This window comes from Chanodichthys erythropterus, chromosome 18, assembly GCF_024489055.1.
Source record: "Chanodichthys erythropterus isolate Z2021 chromosome 18, ASM2448905v1, whole genome shotgun sequence".
Lineage (NCBI taxonomy): Eukaryota > Metazoa > Chordata > Actinopteri > Cypriniformes > Xenocyprididae > Chanodichthys > Chanodichthys erythropterus.
The window spans coordinates 10,197,663-10,218,091 of NC_090238.1; the positions used below are offsets into that span (position 1 = coordinate 10,197,663).

The 20,429-nt window shown below is 41.5% G+C and overlaps 1 protein-coding gene across 1 annotated transcript in view; it reads left to right on the forward strand.

Moving 5' to 3' along the window:
• sorcs3b (sortilin related VPS10 domain containing receptor 3b) overlaps positions 1-20,429 on the forward strand; it is a 177,962-nt gene that overhangs the window by 65,565 nt on the left and 91,968 nt on the right. The window contains exons 3-6 of the mRNA XM_067367933.1: positions 2,351-2,450; positions 2,553-2,711; positions 2,915-2,988; positions 11,741-11,805. Of these exons, the coding sequence (XP_067224034.1) occupies positions 2,351-2,450; positions 2,553-2,711; positions 2,915-2,988; positions 11,741-11,805 (398 nt within the window). The remainder of the gene's footprint in view (positions 1-2,350; positions 2,451-2,552; positions 2,712-2,914; positions 2,989-11,740; positions 11,806-20,429) is intronic.

Sequence of the window (20,429 nt, forward strand, 5' to 3'; positions counted from 1 at the left end):
TTATCGACATGCCATCACTGCAAACACTCACATACACACAAACGCTCGCACACGCACACACATATACACACTGCAATCACCTTGAAGGAAGGCTTTGTTTAATTTCTTTTTGGCTGCAAGCCCTGATGAGATTTCCTCTCCTGGTGTGTGTCACTCAGAGAGGGAGGTGAGCTGGGGGGTTTACAAAGAGAAAAACAGAAAGCCATTACCAAACTTCCACAAAAAGAAATGGCATAAACAGGAAATGAGGAAGAGGAAAGTGAAGGAATGTTAGAGCTCATGTGCGAGAGAAGGAGGAACAAAGAGAGAAGACAGTAGTGGGGGGGTGGGGGGATGTGGCATCATGTTATTAAAAGAGGTGAATGTTAAAGCTCAGCTTGCAGGCTGTAGTAAATGATGTCGGTAATAACAGTATGAATGATTAATGAATGTTGCTGTTGGCGGCATAAAAGGGGAGAAAATATATGAAGACAAATCACAACTCATTCAGAGGAGCTAGTTAATCACACTCTCCTGTGTTTTAAAATAAAGATACATGCTCTAAAAAGAATCCAGCCTGCCCATACAATTGTTAAATCACACACACGTACCCAGGCATATTTGTCCTGAGAGGAGGAGTAATGTCCTCTTGAGAACAGGGCAGATCTGCCGGAGGAGAGAGAGGGAGTCTGACCGGACCAGAAACGTCAGAGGAGCTTTTTAGGGCAGGCACTCAGCATTGTTTGAGGGTGCTCAGAGAACCATCTTCCTCTTCACCTGTGCCGCTACAGCTTACACAACCCAAATAACCTCAACAGCTCAGAACAGCCTTGTAATTGTATCCAATGGTAAAAGTGTCAGAGTATGAGCACTCTCAGCGCATTCAGAGATGAGCACTTGAGGAGATAATGCTTCAGACGGCACATACACGTGTGCTTCTCGAGCACCACATCGCGTAACTGTCTGGCTTAAAACCATTAACGTTATTATACTTGTAAGAGTTCGGCAGACTCTCCTGTCTGCTGTCGTATCTGCTGGAGAAGAGATGGTGTTAATGAGTTCCGATGGAACGGAGATGCTCGCATACACAACAGCTTCAGTTAATGGCACCAATGACTTCTGAAAGTCTCAGCTTCACTGCTGCTGTGGTGCGCTGTGCTCCTGACACATCAAGTTATAGCGCTCAAGTGGGTGACGTGGGTTCTAACATGGCCCATGGTGTTTCCTGTCACCCTATATTGTACCCGCCTAATATGAAAGTCATAAGTCTGTGTCCACATGTCCATGTTATTTTGAGTTTTTGTCCTAACCAGCAACCTAACCAGGGAAAGACATTTTGTTATTATTTCCTGTTCTGCTGGTTCTTTGTGAAATCTTATTGGTTTAAATCCTGCTTCACATGTATATTCAACATCATATATAATGGCCCGCTTTGCACAGAATCTTCACATTTAGTGAGGACACAAAAATTACATGACAAAGGAAACCTGTTGGTCACACATGGTTAGGACATGATGTACGTCTTTAAAAATCCTTAGCTCTTCCTTTGTGTTTTCAATTTGGCTTGTGCTTTGTGTTAAATTAAATGTATGTGTGGGTCAATGATGCACAAGTTTCCACAATAAAGAAAAGAAAAAATATTTTTAAAGTTAGGAAAATCTAGTTTAAAAGATGCTTCAGTTGGCTAGAAATGATTTGTGTTGCTTTCATATTGTTTTGGAAATCTTCTGTGCCTTCAAGAAAACTTTCAATTTAATTACTCATATGGTCTAACCAATACGTAACATATATCTTACACTTTGAATATGTATGTGAGTACATTATTTTGCCATTATTCAAGTTTTTACATATATTTTTTAAGATATATTTTTTTTTTTCACAAATTACATGAATTATTAATCCATTAATATAATTACATTTTGAGGGAGACAAAAATTAAAAACATGTTCATCATAGAACAGAGATAATTAAAAACTGTAACAAATGTATTGCTCATTTGTAGCTAATGCATTAACTGACATTATCTAAAGGGACCTTATTGTAAAGTGTAACCGTATTTTTAAATAAATTAATAGATAAAAAATATCGGTACCACTTTATTTTAGGGTATTTTAACTAGTTGCTTATTAGCTTGCATATTACTAGACTATTGGCTGTTTATTAGTACTTATTAAGCACATATTAATGCTTTATTCTACATTAACATATTCTACTTTCTTAATCCTACCCAATACCTAAACTTAACAACTAACTTATTAACTATTAATGAGCAAATTAGGAATTTATTGAGGGAAAAGTCATAATTAATAGTGAATATGTGTTCCCTAAAGTGTTACCAAAATACGGCCTTTTGTACCGTATGTATTTGTAGGTCTGTAGATTTTGGGACAACATACGAGAAACTGACGGATAAAGTGATGATCAGAACCATGCTGAGCTATCTGTACGTCTGTCCGACCAATAAGAGGAAGGTGAGTGTGTTCAAATTCATCAGAGATATGGATGCATAAAATTGTCAGATAGAAAATATCAAGCTAATATAATTCTTGCTCCCACTCCCCTCTCTTCCTCAGATCCTGATTTTATCTGATCCGGAAGTGGAGAGTAGTTTACTTATCAGTTCAGATGAAGGAGCCACTTTTCAAAAGTTCAATATTAACTTCTATATCATGAGTCTTCTGTTTCACCCTACGCAGGAGAATTGGATACTGGCCTATAGCCATGATCAGAGGGTATATACACACAAACACACACACACACACACACACACCTACACACACATACACACACACTCGCTCAGTCTCAAGAGGATCTTGTTCTACTGAACAATTAAAAGCAGATAATGTGGATAATTAAGTGTGAGTGAGATAATTACCTTTGTTAGCTGTAGTTAGGGATCTTACAGTGAATGTGTCTATTTCTCTTTTGGCTGTAGCTGTATAGCTCGGTGGACTTCGGTAAAAAGTGGATTCTTGTTCATGAGAGAGTAACTCCGGGGCGATTCTACTGGTACGCCTTTCTCTCTCTCTCTCTCTCTCTCTCTCTCACACACACACACACACACAGGCAGAGTATTTTTTTTTACTGATCATCAATCTCATATAACACGCCTACAGTGCAATTTCACACTGAAAATTAATCTGACTGCAAGAATATACCTGCTCACACACACACACACAATCACATACTGAAAATTAATCCAATATTAAACCCACTCTCTACATCCAATACACTGACACTGATAAACTTATACACACACTTTCTATGCCTCTTTCCCTTCTCTCTTTCTCTATCTGTTGCCATCTATCTCATGTCACTTCTCTCCCCCTGCAATTCATATTATCGTATGTGTGGAATTTTGATCAGGTTTTATATTTTAATCCCATCAGTGTGAGTTTGCATGTGTATATGTGTGTTTTTGTGGGGTGTAGTCAGAATAACTGGTTGCCTGTCACATGCTCGATGAGCTGTGGAAACAATATAATCAACTATTGTTTAAATTACTATATGGCCTACTTAAAATGAACTCAAAGTATTTTGGAAATTAACATGTATTAATATGTTTAATAAATGAACATTTATTAATATGTTTAATTAATAAAAATGTAATTAAATAAAACTGCCCAGCAGGTTGGTCAAACATTTAACACAACTGCTGGGTTTGTCCATTTTCAACCCACCTTTCAACCCAACCCAACCCAACCCAGCATTTTTAGACTGTATATACAGCAGGGCCTGAAATTAACACCCGCCAACCCGCCAAATGCGGGTAGATTTCAGCTGTGGTGGGTAAGACAGCCACTCCCACTAGCCAATTTGGCGGGTTGAATATAATTTCAGTTTACAGCCAAAGGATCGTCGAAGATCGTCGTAGCACAACATTACAATCCAATCACACAATTCGTTATTTACGTGCAGTTAGTGAAGGAGGGATAGGCAGAATTGCGCTAAATGACACACAACAGAAGTGCTCTCTCGCATGCGCTCTCTCTCTCTGTCGCGAGCAAGATCAGTTCTCACGCCTGAGTAGCCAAATACACGTGCACATAGATGTCTAAATGTCCATCGTGTGGAATATCTCGCGTAACTACAGTCGATTATGGCTTAAGTGGACGTAAACAGGTGAGTAATAACTGAATATGCGTCAGTTACGTCCATGCTGCCCAATTAAATAGGTCATTAATGTTAATCAAACAACAAAAGATGTTAAATAAATGTAGGCTATATGTGTATCTATAAACCTAGTGTATCTGAAAAAAGATTATTTTTAATTTACTATTGTTTTTGTAATTAGCTTCTTTGTTGTTTTATATAGCCTAACACAAATAACTTATACAATTTCTCATATTAGCCCATGCTCATATTGTCCACCTCTTGCCCACCTGTACATACCAGCTGATATACAATGTAGTCTTGATTTAGGTGGTCAATCTGCATTTAAAAGTTGGAAAGGGTTTTAAATCTTCTAAATCAAGTAAAATGACTCGAAATAAAGTAATTTAAGCATAACAAAGTCAACTTTAATCATATAAAATGTAATTTACCAACATCAAAATTGTGGCCAGTGAAAATGCTGAGTGGCTAGTAACTTTGGAAAACCACTAGCCACAATGGCTGGTGAGCAAAAAAGTTAATTTCAAGCCCTGTACAGTGGTATACGAAAGTTTGGGAACCCCTTGCTGAATCTGTGAAAATGTGAATAATTTTAACAAAATAAGAGAGATCATACAAAATGCATGTTATTTTTTATTTAGTACTGTCCTGAGTAAGATATTTTACATAAAAGAGGTTTACATATAATCCACAAGACAAGTAGCTGAATTTATTAAAAAATCTCCGTTCAAATGTTTGGGAACCCTTGATTCTTAATACTGTGTGTGGTTACCTGGATGATCTATGACTGTTTCATTCTAATATGATGATTTGGTGCTCAAGAAAACCTTTATTGTTGAAAAGGAGCTGCTTAATATATTAGTGGAAACTGTATATATACTAGTGGAAACATTCTAAATGTCTTCACTATCACTTTTTTCAATTTAATGCATTGTCGCTGAATAAAATTATGATTTTTTTTTTATTTTTTTAAATGATCCCAAACTTTTGAACAGTAGTGTACTTATGATTCTGCAATGTAGATGAGTGAATTGATCAGGAACTCACTCAAGCTGTTATAGCTCAATGATGGACCACTTCCAAATCACTCTTTGACAATTGAGATTGAGGATACAATTTTATCTTTAATTTCATTGCCTGCCAACTCAAGGGACCGAGACTTCTGCAGTTCGTGGCTCACACACAAGAAACAGTAAGCGACATGCAGAATTTTAAGTCGAGATCATGCGTTTGTTATGTTGAGATCTTGCGAAAAATACATTGTGTTCACAAGAAAACGTACTCGGTTACTAACGTAACCTCGGTTCCCTGAGATACGGAACGAGTACTACGTATGGGGAAAGGTCTCCCTTTTTCCCCGCTGCTGAAGCCTTTTCAATAACGCAGTGTAACTGCACCGTCATTGGTTCACTCATAGACAAGTTGTTGAACCAATGGCGGCGTGGCATAGCTGCGCGGCCTATGGCGACAAAGCGCGCGAATGTTCCCGCCGAAATGGGCGGGGTTAAGGGCTATATAAGCGGGCGTTTCGCCATAGGACTTCAGTGTCAATCGACTGAAGCGACGACCCTGAGCCGCAGCCTCGTGGCACGGCAAGTGACGCAGTACTCTTTCCGTATCTCAGGGAACCGAGGTTACGTCAGTAACCGAGTACGTTCCCTTTCGATACTTCACTCGTACTGCGTATGGGGAACGAATTCAACCACGCCGTGCCACGGCTGGGAACGATATAGCTTGCATTTGGCCAACCAAGAGGGGGCCAAGAAGACAAGCAAGAAGGCAAAGCCTAACCGGACCCATGGTTACACTTAAGGAAGATACTTCCTGGGATGGAGTGAAGCGGAACTCGTCGGAGGCCGCTAATCACACCGAGAGAACCCGAGCTTGTAAGGTCGGGACATCGAGATGATAGAACCTGACAAAGGTGGACGGCGAAGACCAACCGGTCGCCTCACAGATGTCTTGGATGGAAACTCCGTTGGACCAAGCCCACGAGGAAGCCATTCCTCTAGTGGAGTGGGCCCTGACTCCTATGGGGCAGTTAGTACCCAGTGAGGAGTAGCACAGGTTAATAGCATCCACTATCCAACGGGAGATGCGCTGTTTCGAGACCAGAGACCCTTTGGTGCGGCCGCCAAAACAAACAAAGAGCTGATCCGACTGCCTAAAGGACCGCGATCGCTCTATGTAGGTCCTCAATGCCCTGACTGGGCAGAGTAGCTCAGGCTCCAGTTCGTCCGCCGAGGGAGGAAGAGCAGAGAGCGAAATGACCTGAGCTCTAAACGGAGTTGAGAGCACCTTAGGAACGTAGCCATGCCTAGGTTTCAGAACGACCTTAGAGTCACCAGGCCCGAATTCGAGGCATGCAGGGTTCACAGAGAGAGCCTGCAAATCGCCGACACGCTTAACCGATGCTAGTGCTAGTAGCAGAGCGGTTTTTAGCGTTAGGGGCCTGAGATCGGCTCCCTTTAAGGCCCTGAGGACTAACGAGAGGTCACAGGGGGGAACAGTGAGAGGGCGGGGAGGATTCAATCGCCTAGCACCCCTCAAAAAACGGATCACAAGCCCGTTTCGCCCCACTGATTGGCCAGCAATAAGAGCGTGGAACGCCGCAATGGCTGCTACGTAAACCTTAAGCGTGGAAGGGGTGAGCCCCATTCCCAAGCGCTCTTGGAGGAAAGACAGTATGGAAGATACGTCACTCTCCACAGGGTCTATGTTGCGTGCCGAACACTAATCAACAAAGACTGACCACTTCTGGTCGTAGAGGCGTCTCGTGGACGGGGCTCTAGCCTGATAAATGGTATTTAGGACGTCCCCGGGGAGGCTAGTCGGCTCCCATCGAGGGACCAGAGGTGCAGAGCCCAGAGCTCCGGCTGTGGGTGCCAGATTGTTCTGTTTGCCTGAGAGAGGAGGTCCCGTCTCAGGGGAATCGGCCACGGGGCTCCCAGGGAGAGCCTGAATAGCTCTGAGGACCAAACCTGGTTCCTCCAGAGCGGGGCCACCAGAAGGACTCTGTGCTGGTCTTCTCTGATGCGCCTGATGACCTGGGGGATCAGTGCGATCGGAGGGAAAGCGTAAAGGAGCGTGCTGGGCCATGTGTGGGCCAGAGCATCTACTTCCTTCGAGAAAAATATTGGGCAATGAGAGTTGTCTTCTGAGGCGAAGAGGTCTATCTCTGCCTTCCCGAAGAACTCCCAGATCTTGAGGACCACTTGGGGGTGGAGCATCCACTCGTCGGAGGGGATGTTGCTCCGTGACAACATGTCCGCACCCAAATTCTTCCTGCCAGGAACATGAGTCGCTCTGAGCGACTGAAGCCTCGGAAGAGCCCATTCCAGAAGACGTTTCGCCAGAGCGCATAAGCGGCTGGACGAGAGACCGCCTTGGTGGTTCAAGTATGACACCACAGTCATACTGTCTGACCGAACTAGGACATGACGTCCCGTCAAGTAAGCCTGAAAGAACTGAAGGGCCTTCATCACTGCTAGCATCTCTAGACAGTTGATGTGTAGACGGCTTTCGTCGTGGCTCCACGAGCCGAAGGCCGGTCTGCCCTCGCACACAGCGCCCCAGCCCAAGTTGGAGGCGTCTGTTGAGAGCACCGTCCTTCGTGAGACCGCCTGTAAGGGGACTCCGCGCTCGAACCATACTGGATCCATCCAAGGTTTCAGGGCTAGAAGACAGGCCTGATTGACCTTGAGACATAAGCGGCCGTGCCGCCAGGCGCTGGGAGGAACCCGGAACGTCAACCAGTACTGAAGAGGCCGCATCCGAAGAAGGCCGAGCTACAGCACCGGGGAGGCGGAAGCCATCAGCCCTAGCAGCCTCTGGAAAAACTTCAGAGGGAGATAGGCTTTGTTCGTGACAGATGCCGTTAGCTGCTGAATTGCCAGGGCGCGCTCTGGCGAGACTACTGCCGTCATACGGACCGAGTCGAAAACTGCTCCCAGAAACGAGATTCGTTGAGTGGGGCATAGCGAGCTCTTGGCTAAGTTGACCCTGAGACCCAGACATTGTAGATGGCTGAGGAGCACGGATCTGTGGTGTTCCAGCTCGTCTCGCGAACGGGCTAAGATGAGCCAGTCGTCGAGATAATTCAGAACCCGGATTCCCATCTGCCTCAGAGGGGAAAGAGCCGCGTCCATGCACTTGGTGAAAGTGCGAGAAGCCAGAGACAGCCCGAAGGGCAGAACCGTATATTGGTACGCCACCCCCTCGTATGCGAATCTCAAGAATCGTCTGTGACGGGTGGCTATCTGGATGTGAAAATACGCATCCTTCTCGCCAGCGAGCAGAACCAGTCCTCGGGGCAGATGTGCTCGAGGATCTGCTTCAGCGTCAGCATTTTGAACTTCCGTCTCATGAGGGAGTGATTCAAAAGTCTGAGGTCTAGGATGGGTCTGAGACCGCCATCCTTTTTGGGGACCAGAAAGTAGCGGCTGTAAAAGCCAATCTCGCTCTCTGATGGGGGAACTGTTTCCACAGCTCCCTTTTCCAGCAATGACATAACTTCGGCCCGGAGGACATGAGCGTCGTCCGGATTGACCGATGTTTGAAGCACCCCGGCGAAGCGAGGGGGCCGTCGTGCAAACTGGAGCGAGTAGCCCTGGTTTACAATCCCCATAACCCATTCTGACACATCGGGGATGGCCTGCCAGGCCTCGGCCCGAGTGGCAAGGGGTTGAATGATGTTTGGTGACAGACCGCCGTTGATGGGGTCGTACACCGAGAGGGGTGGAAGAGGAAATTTGCTCTTTTTGTGATGAGGTAAAATATAGTTCGCCGTGAAAACGGCGTTTGGAGTGGGCGCAACAGGTGTGGGCCCAGCTGTCACTTGGAGCATGTTTCCCACGCCCGGAAATAAACGAGGCGGAGGGGAAATTACTCGTGGGAGCTTTTGGGGCGGTCCGGTCGTAACGGGACGATCCCCCATCCTCTTCCTTCCTGACGAATCAGGACGACTTCGGAGGCACCGGGTCCAGCACAATCTTGGGCCGGGGTCCCTGGCGTCTCGGGAAGGGAGGGCGCGAGCACTGGCGATGCTCCTGGGGTGGCGCTGCCTGTGTTGCAGGTGGGGCTGGCTTGTTCTGCTGAGCCGGCGCAGTCCTGGGGCGGCTAGACGCAGAAGCGGAGCTGGAGCGCTTTGGCAAGAAATGCCTCATAGCCTGAGACGATTTCTGCGCGGCAGTAAAGCGCTCAGTGAAGCCTTCCACTGCAGGCCCGAAGAGACCAGAAGGAGAGACCGGGGCGTCTAAGAAGGCCGTCTTGTCTAGATCCTTGATCTCCGTAAGGTTGAGCCACAGGTGGCGCTCCAACACGACCAGGCTGGCCATGGAACGACCAATGGCCTGGGCCGTAGGTTTCGTGGTTCGCAGGGCAAGATCAGTGGCGCTGCGTAGATCCTTGAAAACCGGCGCGTCGATTCCAGACTTGTCCAATGAGCGGAGGAGTTTGGCCTGGAAGACCTGAAATATGGCCATGGTATGGAGCGCGGAGGCAGCCTGGCCCGCCGAGGTGTAAGCCCGTCCAGCCAGTGTAGAAGTGGTGCGACAGGGCTTGGAAGGAAGGGCCCTCTTCGTTTTCCAACCCACAGCCGCGGGAGGACAGAGGTGAGCAGCCACCGCTTCGTCTAGGGGTGGCAGATGCTCGTATCCCTTCTGCTCGGCGGCGTCGACGGCGGTGAGGGCGGAGCGGTGCGTAGTGTGGAGGCGGGCGGAGTAAGGAGCGCGCCACGACTTCGTCAGCTCTTCGTGGACCTCAGGAAAGAAGGGCGCTGAACGCTGGCGAGGTGCTTGGCGGCGGCCTGGCAGGAACCATTCGTCCAGGCGGCTGCGAGACGGCTCCTCTGGAGGGGCCCACTCGAGGTCCAGTTCCTCTACGGCTCGAGACAGGATGAGGAAGAGCTCGGCATCCATGCCCTGGCCATGCTCAATGGGTTCCAAGGGAGGTGGCGGAGCGGGGTCTTCCGGCTCGCCAGCCCATCCTTCCCCTTCGGAAGCCGCAAGCGACATGGAGTCATCTTGTTCGTCGTCCGTTCCCCCGAATGAGACGAGGTCACTTGCTTCCGCGGAGGGACGCTGCTCAGGGTGGGAGAACAGAACGGGAGAGAGTTCCCTAGGAGGAGAGGGCGAGGCACGCGGGGGCTGGGCGGCGAGATCGCCCTCCGTGAAGAAGGCGACCCGCGAGCGCAGGGAAGCGAGACTCATGCACTCGCAGGCATGAGTCTCCAGCGAGCGCGCCGTCCGCATGGGGCTTGCCCAGGCAGGCGACACACTCGCTGTGTCCATCGTCGTCGTGCAGGGGGGCCCTGCACGTACCACATGAGTGACGGGGCATCGTAAGACGCCGCTGCCGTGAAAACTGCAATTGGGTGGCTCTTTTAGAGCGGCGAGGGCCGCGGAAGCTCTGGAAGCGGTTAAAACCGCTGAAAGCGCTCTTTTAGAACGGCGTTAAGCCGCGGGTGAAGCTCTCAGGCGGCGCGCCGGATGGCGGCAGGGGACGCACAGGAAGCGGCCGGGAGTGGGAAGCGGGAGGCGGCGACTCGGCGACGGCGCTGGAAGCTGCAGTCTGCGAGGGCACCGGCGCTGTCCTCAACCGGCGAGTCCAGGCGAGTCCGCTGCGGGAGCGTCTTCAGACGGCGGCGAGAGCAGGAAGGCGGCGAGCTTCTTCGGCTTCAGGCGGAGATCAGCGAAGAGAAGTAGAGGTCGTCGTTGAAGGAGAAAACACTGAAGTCCTATGGCGAAACGCCCGCTTATATAGCCCTTAACCCCGCCCATTTCGGCGGGAACATTCGCGCGCTTTGTCGCCATAGGCCGCGCAGCTATGCCGCGCCGCCATTGGTTCAACAACTTGTCTATGAGTGAACCAATGACAGTGCAGTTACACTGCGTTATTGAAAAGGCTTCAGCAGCGGGGAAAAAGGGAGACCTTTCCCCATACGCAGTACGAGTGAAGTATCGAAAGGGAACAACCTTTTTGAAATTGAAAGAGAAGTTTCGAAGAAGGGGTTTAATATGAGACGTGCAATGAGAGAGATGTTCAAATTCAGACTGAGATAAATATTAATCTGAGAATGTAAAAGGGTCTTAATATCAAACTAGGGCTCTGTAGAGGTGTAATATCAGATTTTTACTGAAATGTTTAATTTTGGATTGTAAGAATGATTTAATATCAGATTATGACCGTGTTAAAATTGACTTGGAAGAAAATATGGATAACAAAAGTCAAGACGTTAAGATGATTAAAAACTCAGAAAGAGGATATGATAGTGAATGTGTGTGTTACAGGTGGAAATAGGTAAGAAATGAAAGTGTATATGCGATGGAGAATGGTTTGTGGGAGTGAGGTGTGTGTGTCTGTGTGTGATTAATTGCTATCAGAGCAACAATAAGGATTCACTGGAGACAGACTGTCTCCTACTGGAACAGTGGAATTATGCTGTCCATCACTATCCTTCCATCCTTCCCCTCTCCTCTTCCATCACACCATCACTCTCATGCTATTACCGTGCTCATCCGTCCGTCCCCTGCTGGTACCTCCTTCTCTTTCCTTCCTTCTTCATCTCCTCTCCACTGGAGCCCTTCCTGATTGTTTTCCTCTCTTCTGTTCTTTTTTGTTTTCTGTCTTTTCCTTTTTTCATTTTCAGGGCGCTGAGTGGTCTGGATAAAGAGGCAGAACTGGTGCACATCGAGGCTCAAACTGACAGTGGACGTTAGTCTCTTTCTTTTCCGTTGTTTCCCTCTTTTGCCCCTCAGATTTTTTTCTTTCTTTCTCCTGCTTTTTCAGTTTCTCTCTTACTCCCTTCCTTACTCTCTCTCCCTCTCTTTCTTAGTTTCTCCCCAGCCTCCTATGCTTTTTTTTTTTGTCTGTGTCGCAGAGAAAAATGAAAAGATGAATTGTGGACAACAGTAAATTCAATAGTAAATGGTTCTGGCTTCGTTCTGGCAGACTGTTGTGCTTATGTGTTATCCTTGTTGTGCATTAAGCTCTATTGATATGAGCCTGACACAACACAACAGGCCCTAAGCTACAGACAGTCTAACAACAACAATACATTTAAATGTGTTATGAGTGATGCAGTGGGTTATACCAAACTAAATTTGAAGCACAGGCACATGTAGAAGGTGCCAAAAGCTTCTTTAGTTTTCAGACAGTAGGGTCATTCCATGTCAGATCAACCAAATTTTGGAAATTTCTCCTACTAAAATGTTTGATTTTGTTAAAAAAAAAATTAATAGTGATGAAAGCCAAAATATTATAATAAAATATTAAATAAAAATATTTACTGTGTTCTTACTATTCCTATGAATTTTATAATATTTACATGGGGTTTGCCGTTTTATATTTCCATTTTTAGCTGAGTGAGCGTGGCCTTAAAGAGAGTGTGAACTGTATGGGAGCGCTCATTTTAACTGTTTATGGAAATGTTTGTGCAAATGTTTGTATTGGTTTTATCCGTCCTATTTGTTGTATTTATTGACTTGTTTTAACTCTTGTTCTTAATCATCTTGTGTATTTATTTATTAATCATTGTGAGGCAAGAGTTAATTTGTAAAAAATGGTATGCTCCAATTAGTAAGCGGGAAAATGTGTGCATTTAACCCTTATAGGGTCTTTGGGGTCTTTTTATACCCCAAACAACGTTTGCTCAAATAAAAAATAAAAAAATTGTCTTTGTCCAAATGACATGAAACTTTGTACCGTTGTTAACACTTTCTAGATCTACAAAGAAAAAAACAATCGGAGTGATAGCTTGTTTTTATGTTAGTGTAAAAAAAAAAAAAAAATTTACACTCAGGGTCTTCGGGTCTCCAAAGACCCCAGGCAATAAAATGTAATTTTGTTATAAAATAACTGCTTTTTAAAAAACAAATGTAATTTTACTTTGTTTATTAATGTTTTTACTTCATATTTTATATAAATAAATAAATACATATTTTTACAAAAACAGCTTTTTATGTAAAATTCACTTTATAAAAGACCCACATTTCTAACTTTCATTCATGGGGATAACATGGATAATTTGATATGGTTTAGTGTAAGATTGTTGCCCATCTTTTGGAAAATGCTGTTTTAAAAGTAAAAAAAAAAATAACTTTTACCAGTAGATGGCTGCAGAGCTCCACTATTTGCTATGTTATTTGACTAACTGAAAGACATCTTTTCATAAGTTTTTTTTTTGTTGGATTCATATCTAAATGTTATGAAATCACAATTATAACAATTAAAATTACTTTTTGTCAAAGTTTAGCATTTTTTGTACTGAAAAAAAATAATTTTTCCAAAATGTTGATTTTGAGGATGAATTTTGTCCATTTTCACAGTGGAGTTTCATCATAATGTAACAATATTGAAAAACTATATATTTTTTTTTCATTACAAAAATACTAAACTTTGACAAAAAGTACCCTTTATTGTTATAATTGTGATTTCATAATATTTAGATATGAAAAAACAAAAAAATGAATCCCGCACACTATCAACTTGCAAAACAATAAAAAAGACACTTTATTAGCAACGTTTCAATCGTAAGATCTTCATCAGGCATAAACATTGTATTCAAACTCCATTGTATTTAAAACATCATGAATCACAAAGTATCATCAATATCCAATCAAGATCAGTGATTAAATAATCATTAATACCACATCACATTATTAACTCAACAATTATATAATAAAATAGAATATATAATAATAAATATAAAGGAGTATTATTAATGATATATATCTAATGATCATATTTCATAACATCACATTAAACAATGCTTCATCATTCATACCCATAGGTGATAAAGTCTGAAGGGTAAAAATCCAGAACAATTCACATCTCTGTAAGAGCAATTCAATATCGCCCCCTCTAGGTGGCACACTCACTTTTTCAATCCCACAGAAGCGTAAGGAAGAAAAATCATGATTAAACAATAAAAACTGCACTCAAAAAAATGATTCTAGCTGCTTGTTCAGTTTATTTAAATAAAATAAGCTGAACCAACACAAATCTTTAGTTTTTTACTTAATTGGCATTCGCACTCAATTGTATTATGTTAAATGAAATTAAATTTGCAAAATGTTAGGTCAACCTAAACCATTTGTGTTGGGACTACATGAATCATTTATGTTGCATTGATTGAACCTGGGCAGTGGATTTCTAGTTCCCAGCATGCTTTGCGTAGGTAAAGATTGGGACAGTAATTGTTGAACTTAAGTGCTGTTTAATGTGTTTTTTTAGTAAAGGGAAATACCTTTTAAAGTTTGAAGTTCAGTTATATTTGACATTTAAAAGAGTTTATGTTATGTCGATTTTTTGAGGTTACCATTATGCTGAAGTGTAGACCTTGTGGTTAGGCTCTAGGTGGCTACATAAAACAAATTTATATTGTTCTCAACGAGCATTAACTGTGCTCAAGCCAGTAATGAGAAGTTCTTTATCTGATCATTTCTTGCATGCTATAAATGTTACTTAGCATATGAAAAGTGTTATTTTAGTTTAGTTTTTATAGAAATATAAATAAATTAGTTTGAGGGCCAGCACAAAATTTACACAGTCTACATATGGTCATCAGCTTTTCCCCTCTAAATGGTCATGAAACATGTATGTCTGTGTACAACAGCTACTCAAAACCTAAGCACAAGCGCACATCTTCACCATGATGGTAACAAAACAAAAAAAATGGTTGGATCAACAAGAATGAATTATGTTCAGGAAACATACACAGAATACGTCAAATGAAACTGGTGTGATCTCATTCAATTAGGATGAATTTCACTCATTAGTACAATTAACCTAGCTTAAGTTCAAATAAATCAGTTCAACTGTGTGGAAATAGGTGTCATAATTGAATTAAGTTAGACCAACAAGTTATTTTTTTGAGTGTGGGCAGCGACTGGATAGTTAACATCTTTTCTTCTGATAGAACTTTTATGTTCACTGATTCTTTGTTTCAATTGACGTGAAGTTTTTCCCACATAGCCCAAACCACAAGGACACCGAATCAAATAAACAACGTGTGTAGACGTACAAGTGATAACAGAATGAATACCATATTTCTTCCCAGTTCTAGGATGACAAAAGAATGAGGTTGTATTGTTACACTGCGATATCACAGCGATAATTTCCATTTTGTAATGGACTAATTAATTTCTGAGAGGACCTAGTAATACCACTTTGAAAACGAGCGTGTACTACATGATCTTTTAGATTTTTCGCTCGTTTAAATACAATCAGTGGAGGGTGTCGGAAAATTGTACTCAGTTCTGGATCAGAAGATAATAAATACCAATATTTTTTAAAAATGGATCGTATCAAGAATGACTTAGAAGAATAGGTCGTAATAAAAGTAAAGGAGTGCTTTTTCACTTTTCTTGACCTCTTTTTTAACAAATCAGAACGAGTCTTTTGAAAAGTAGTACTTAATGCTTTGTCAATCCATTCAGAAGGATATCCTCTATCTAAAAATGTATTTTTCATAATTTCCGATTTTTCAATAAAATCTGTATCTGAATGACAAATTCTCCTCAATCTAAAAAACTGACACTTGGGTGTCAACACTTCTTCAAAGAGGTAGGATGGAAGCTGTTTGCAAGTAACAACGTGTTGCGATCAGTTTCTTTTGTGAATAGATTTGTAATCAACTGACCTTCATTCTTTTGTACCCACATATCTAGAAAATGTACCTTAGAAACATTAACCTCCACAGTAAATTTCAAAATCGTCAACAAAATCATTTAAAATGGACACAAATTCACAAACCTCATCATAGTCTCCCAAAAAAATACAAAATATGTCATCAATGTATCTATACCATTTGATAATACGTGAACAAAAAGGATTGTTTTCAAAATTAAATACATAACAATGCTCAAAAAAACCCATAAACAAGTTGGCATAATTAGGGGCAAAGATCGAACCCATTGCAGTACCGCTGATCTGAAGAAAAAAAATCCTTATCAAAACTGAAATAATTATATTTCAAAACATATGAAGCCATCTCAACAAGAAACTCTGAAGGTGGTGTGGCATCACCTCGTGCAGCAAGGTAATGTCTAAGGGCATTAAGCCCTCTCTCATGTGAGATGTTTGTGTATAGACTGGTTATATCCAAAGTTAATAATAAAGAATCATCCGGTAAATCATGTAAATCAGAAATCTTATTAACAAAGTCAGTAGAATCCCTAATATAAGATGGTAAAGACTGAACATATGGTTTAATAAAGAAGTCAACATATTGGGATAAAGGAGATAAAAGGGAGTTCATCTGTGCCACAATTGGTCGGCCTGGAGGGTCAATTAAGTGCTTATGGATCTTAGGAAGAGTATAAAAAACAGGTCTAATCGGATGTTGACAATATAAAAAGTTAAAATCCGATTGGGATATCCAGCCTTGTGTTTTTGCATTCTCTAAAAAGGAAAAAATCTCAGATTGATAGTGGCTCGTAGGATCACTAGGCAGTTTCTTATAAAACCTAGAATTTTGTAACTGCGAGAGAATTTCGTGTTGGTATTTAATCTTATCTTGAACTACAATAGCTCCTCCTTTATCCGCTGGTTTTATAATAATATTCGGATCATTCATCAATTCTGTCAGAGCTTTTTTCTCATTCAAAGAAAGATTATAAGACTTATCTTTACTAAAGGAGCAGGTTCTCATAACATCTTGTTCAACCAACCGACAAAAAGTATGAATAGTATGGTTCGACACATGTGGGCAAAAAGTACTCTTAGGTCTAAAGGGTGTAAATCTAAGACCCAGATTTAGAAAAAAAAATATCATAATTTCATCTGTCTAAAACATTTGAATAAATCAACCTTCAGGCCAAAAGCATTAACACCACTCGTTGGAACAAATGAAAGTCCTTTAGATAAAACCCCAATTTGGTCAACAGACAATTCTTTTTCAGAAATATTAATTACCGTCTCTTTAAGAAGCTCCGAGTCCACGGTGGTAAGTTTCTTTGGCGCCCTTGAGCCTCTTCGGCATTTTTTCTTCTCTCTGGTCTGCGTAGGGGAGCACGCCTGCCTAAAAAAGATGTAGAACCTTGAGCACTTGAGTCACTGTCCATTGTGAATTCATTCTCCGTGGAATCACTAGGCCCGAAGTCGTAAGGGGAACCAGTCTCTCTCGAATGCTTACGAAAGAGTGATGTAGTTCTAGATGATCCACGAACTTGGCTGGTCTCATAAGAAGCACCATTGCTGATGTTAGAGATAGTGGCTGTAGATGCTGAACTGATATCCCATGGATATACCTCATTGCGAAGATAGTCCTCTGTATCACGTTTGTATTTCTTCAACTTGACTTCCTTCAAATTATCTCGATATTTAGCCGTAGAAGTTTTTATGGAATCAAGAATGGAGTCAAAATCAATTTGAGAAGTAGACTTAATCTTCTCTTCCAATGTAACAATGTGATCATGGGTTTCTCTAACATCAGCAGAAACTTGTTCCACAATAAGAAGCATCAAGTCCATGGAACACTTGTTAAGAATCTCACTCCATCTCTTTAAAAAAAACTTTGTTCCGCTTACACAGTGTCGGAGGTTTTGGTATTCTCAGACCGCGTGGAATTCTCCTATTCCTCCAATATTCACTCAATGTAGATCCATGCATTTTCAGACGTATTTCTTTATGATAAAGTCTTTCAAGTTGTACTCGATGTTCATCCTGTGATAAATCAATATAAAATAAAATCAATGTCCTTTTCTGGAATGAGAATCTTTTCCGCTTCTTCTAGAGAAAATGCCAATGTATTGGCGCAAATCTCAGTCAAACTGTTGATATCTTGAAATGAAGACATGTTTTAATGTTTGCAAGCCCCAGGGTGCGTTAAACAAACAATTATATCAGTCAACAAGCAACTGAGTGTGAATCAATCAATTAATAATTAACGTCGCACACCTGTAGGTGATAGATAGGTGCGTAGGAAAGAAGACCGGTATAGTCAAAATATGAAAAAACAAAAAAATGAATCCCGCACACTATCAACTTGCAAAACAATAAAAAAGACACTTTATTAGCAACGTTTCGATCGTAAGATCTTCATCAGGCATAAACATTGTATTCAAACTCCATTGTATTTAAAACATCATGAATCACAAAGTATCATCAATATCCAATCAAGATCAGTGATTAAATAATCATATTTAGATATTTAGATATGAATCCAACTGAAAAAAAAACTTATGAAAAGATGTCTTTCAGTTATTCAAATAGCACATAGCATATAGTGGAGCTCTGCAGCCATCTACTGGTAAAAATGATAGTTTTTTTACTTTTAAAACTGCATTTTCCAAAAGATGGGCAAAAATCTTACACTAAACCATGTCAAATTATCCATGTTATCCCCTTGAATGAAATTTTGAAATGTGGGTCTTTTATAAAGTGAATTTTACATAAAAAGCTGTTTGTATAAAAACCTATTTAAAAAATATATTTTTTAATTTATTTATATAAATTAAAAAAAAATATGATAAATCCTCCAAAAACTGTACAAACATGGAGTAAAAACATTAATAAACAGAGTAAAATTACATTTTTTTTTTACAAGTATTTTGTTACAAAATTGCATTTTGTTGCCTGGGGTCTGTGGACACCCCGAAGACCCTGAGTGTACTTCCCAAACGAAGACTGCATAAGGGTTAAAGAAGTGCCAAAAGTACATTGAAATGGTCCAGATGAGGCACATTCAATTGCTCTTAATTGTTTATTCGTAAGATTCTCCAACCCCAATTACACACACCTAAACCAGCTAATCAAGGTCTAATTAAGCATACTAGAAACTTTCAGGCAGGTGTGTTGGAGCTAAACTTTGCAGGACAGTGGCCCTCCAGGACCGAGTTTGGACACCCCTGTTTTAACTGATTCTGGAGCTACCATGAGTTAATAGACCCGGGAAAAGCAACCACAGCTGCTTGCAGTGAGCCACATTTGGGTTTTGACCACTCAAAGTGTGTACAGTTTAAAAATATTCTCATGGAGCCATGGACCTCTGGTTGAGTTGACATGAAATGACCCAGTAGTAATCAAAACCCTTCTAAAAGAAGCATTTAAACCAGTTCTTTCAGTCTATTCTACAGAAATATTTAATAAGCCATATTATCTGTTCATGATATAAAGAGGAATTTAGTCGCAATTCGCAATTCGATTAAAATTAGTAATGCATTCTGGGAACTGAAGTCTTCTTCCACTCTTTTAACATCTGATGATATAATGAAATCTAATACAGACTTTTAAACTTAAAATGACTTCCTTATATTTAAATTTGAATTGCAATTTAGTTCCAAGCTTTGCAATTTCAATTTAGTCCCAAGCAGTATTGAAATAGTACACTTGCAATTATACATTGATATTAGTATACTTACTACATAAAGTATACTTAAAAATATACTTGAGCATTACTTAAGTATACTTAAAATTAACTTGAAGTATACTTATTTTTCATAAGTAGCTATAATTAATTAAAAAAAAAAAAAGTTAAAATTGTTCCCCTTCAACCGCTGCAGACACATAGACAATAGAATCACCAGATTTTTGACATCAGTTAAAAGTTTAACAAAGCTTAACATTTAAACTTTAAAAAATTGGGTCCCACTTAATATTAGGTCTCTTTAACTGCTGTACTAACATTTAAATTAATCATTTGATACAATTAACTTATTGTAATTAATTTCTGTAATGACATCTATAATTACACTGTTGTCCCTTAACTTTTAACCCACCCTTAAACCTACCCATACCACTAAACCTGTCCCTAACCTTAACCATATCCACCTTAGTAGCAGCTAAAGTGTTTTGCTATACAACATAAACACAATTTGAATGTGTTTGTACATATTTGTACTTATTTTTTGTAAGTATATATAATGAAGCACATAGTAGATGAAGACACCTATAGTGTGACCTGTAAGTGATTAACTCGCAATGTAGAGGGTTGCCCTTCATCACAGCACAGTTTGCCCCCCCCACCCCCACCCACACACACACACACACACACACACACAAAATCAAAAAATCTGCATTTTATTAAGTGAAATAGGTAACAATCCTAATCTGTTGTTTCTGTATGGGCCTCTTATTTTCGTTCTCTCTTTGCTTTCTCCTTTCTTTCACTGTAGTTCTACTCCCACCCCCTCTTTCTCTCCCTTCTGAGTGAGGATGGATCACTAGTAGAGAGACTGATAATGTTGAGCACTGATTAATTTGGCTAGACATAGAGATGTGTGGGAAGTTTGTGTGTAAGTTCTAGATTGTGTTTGTTGTGTGGGTGTGTGTGTGCCAGCGAGAGTGAGAGATATTGATCATCTGTTTTTTGTTTGGTGTAGATCAAGGCATTCTTG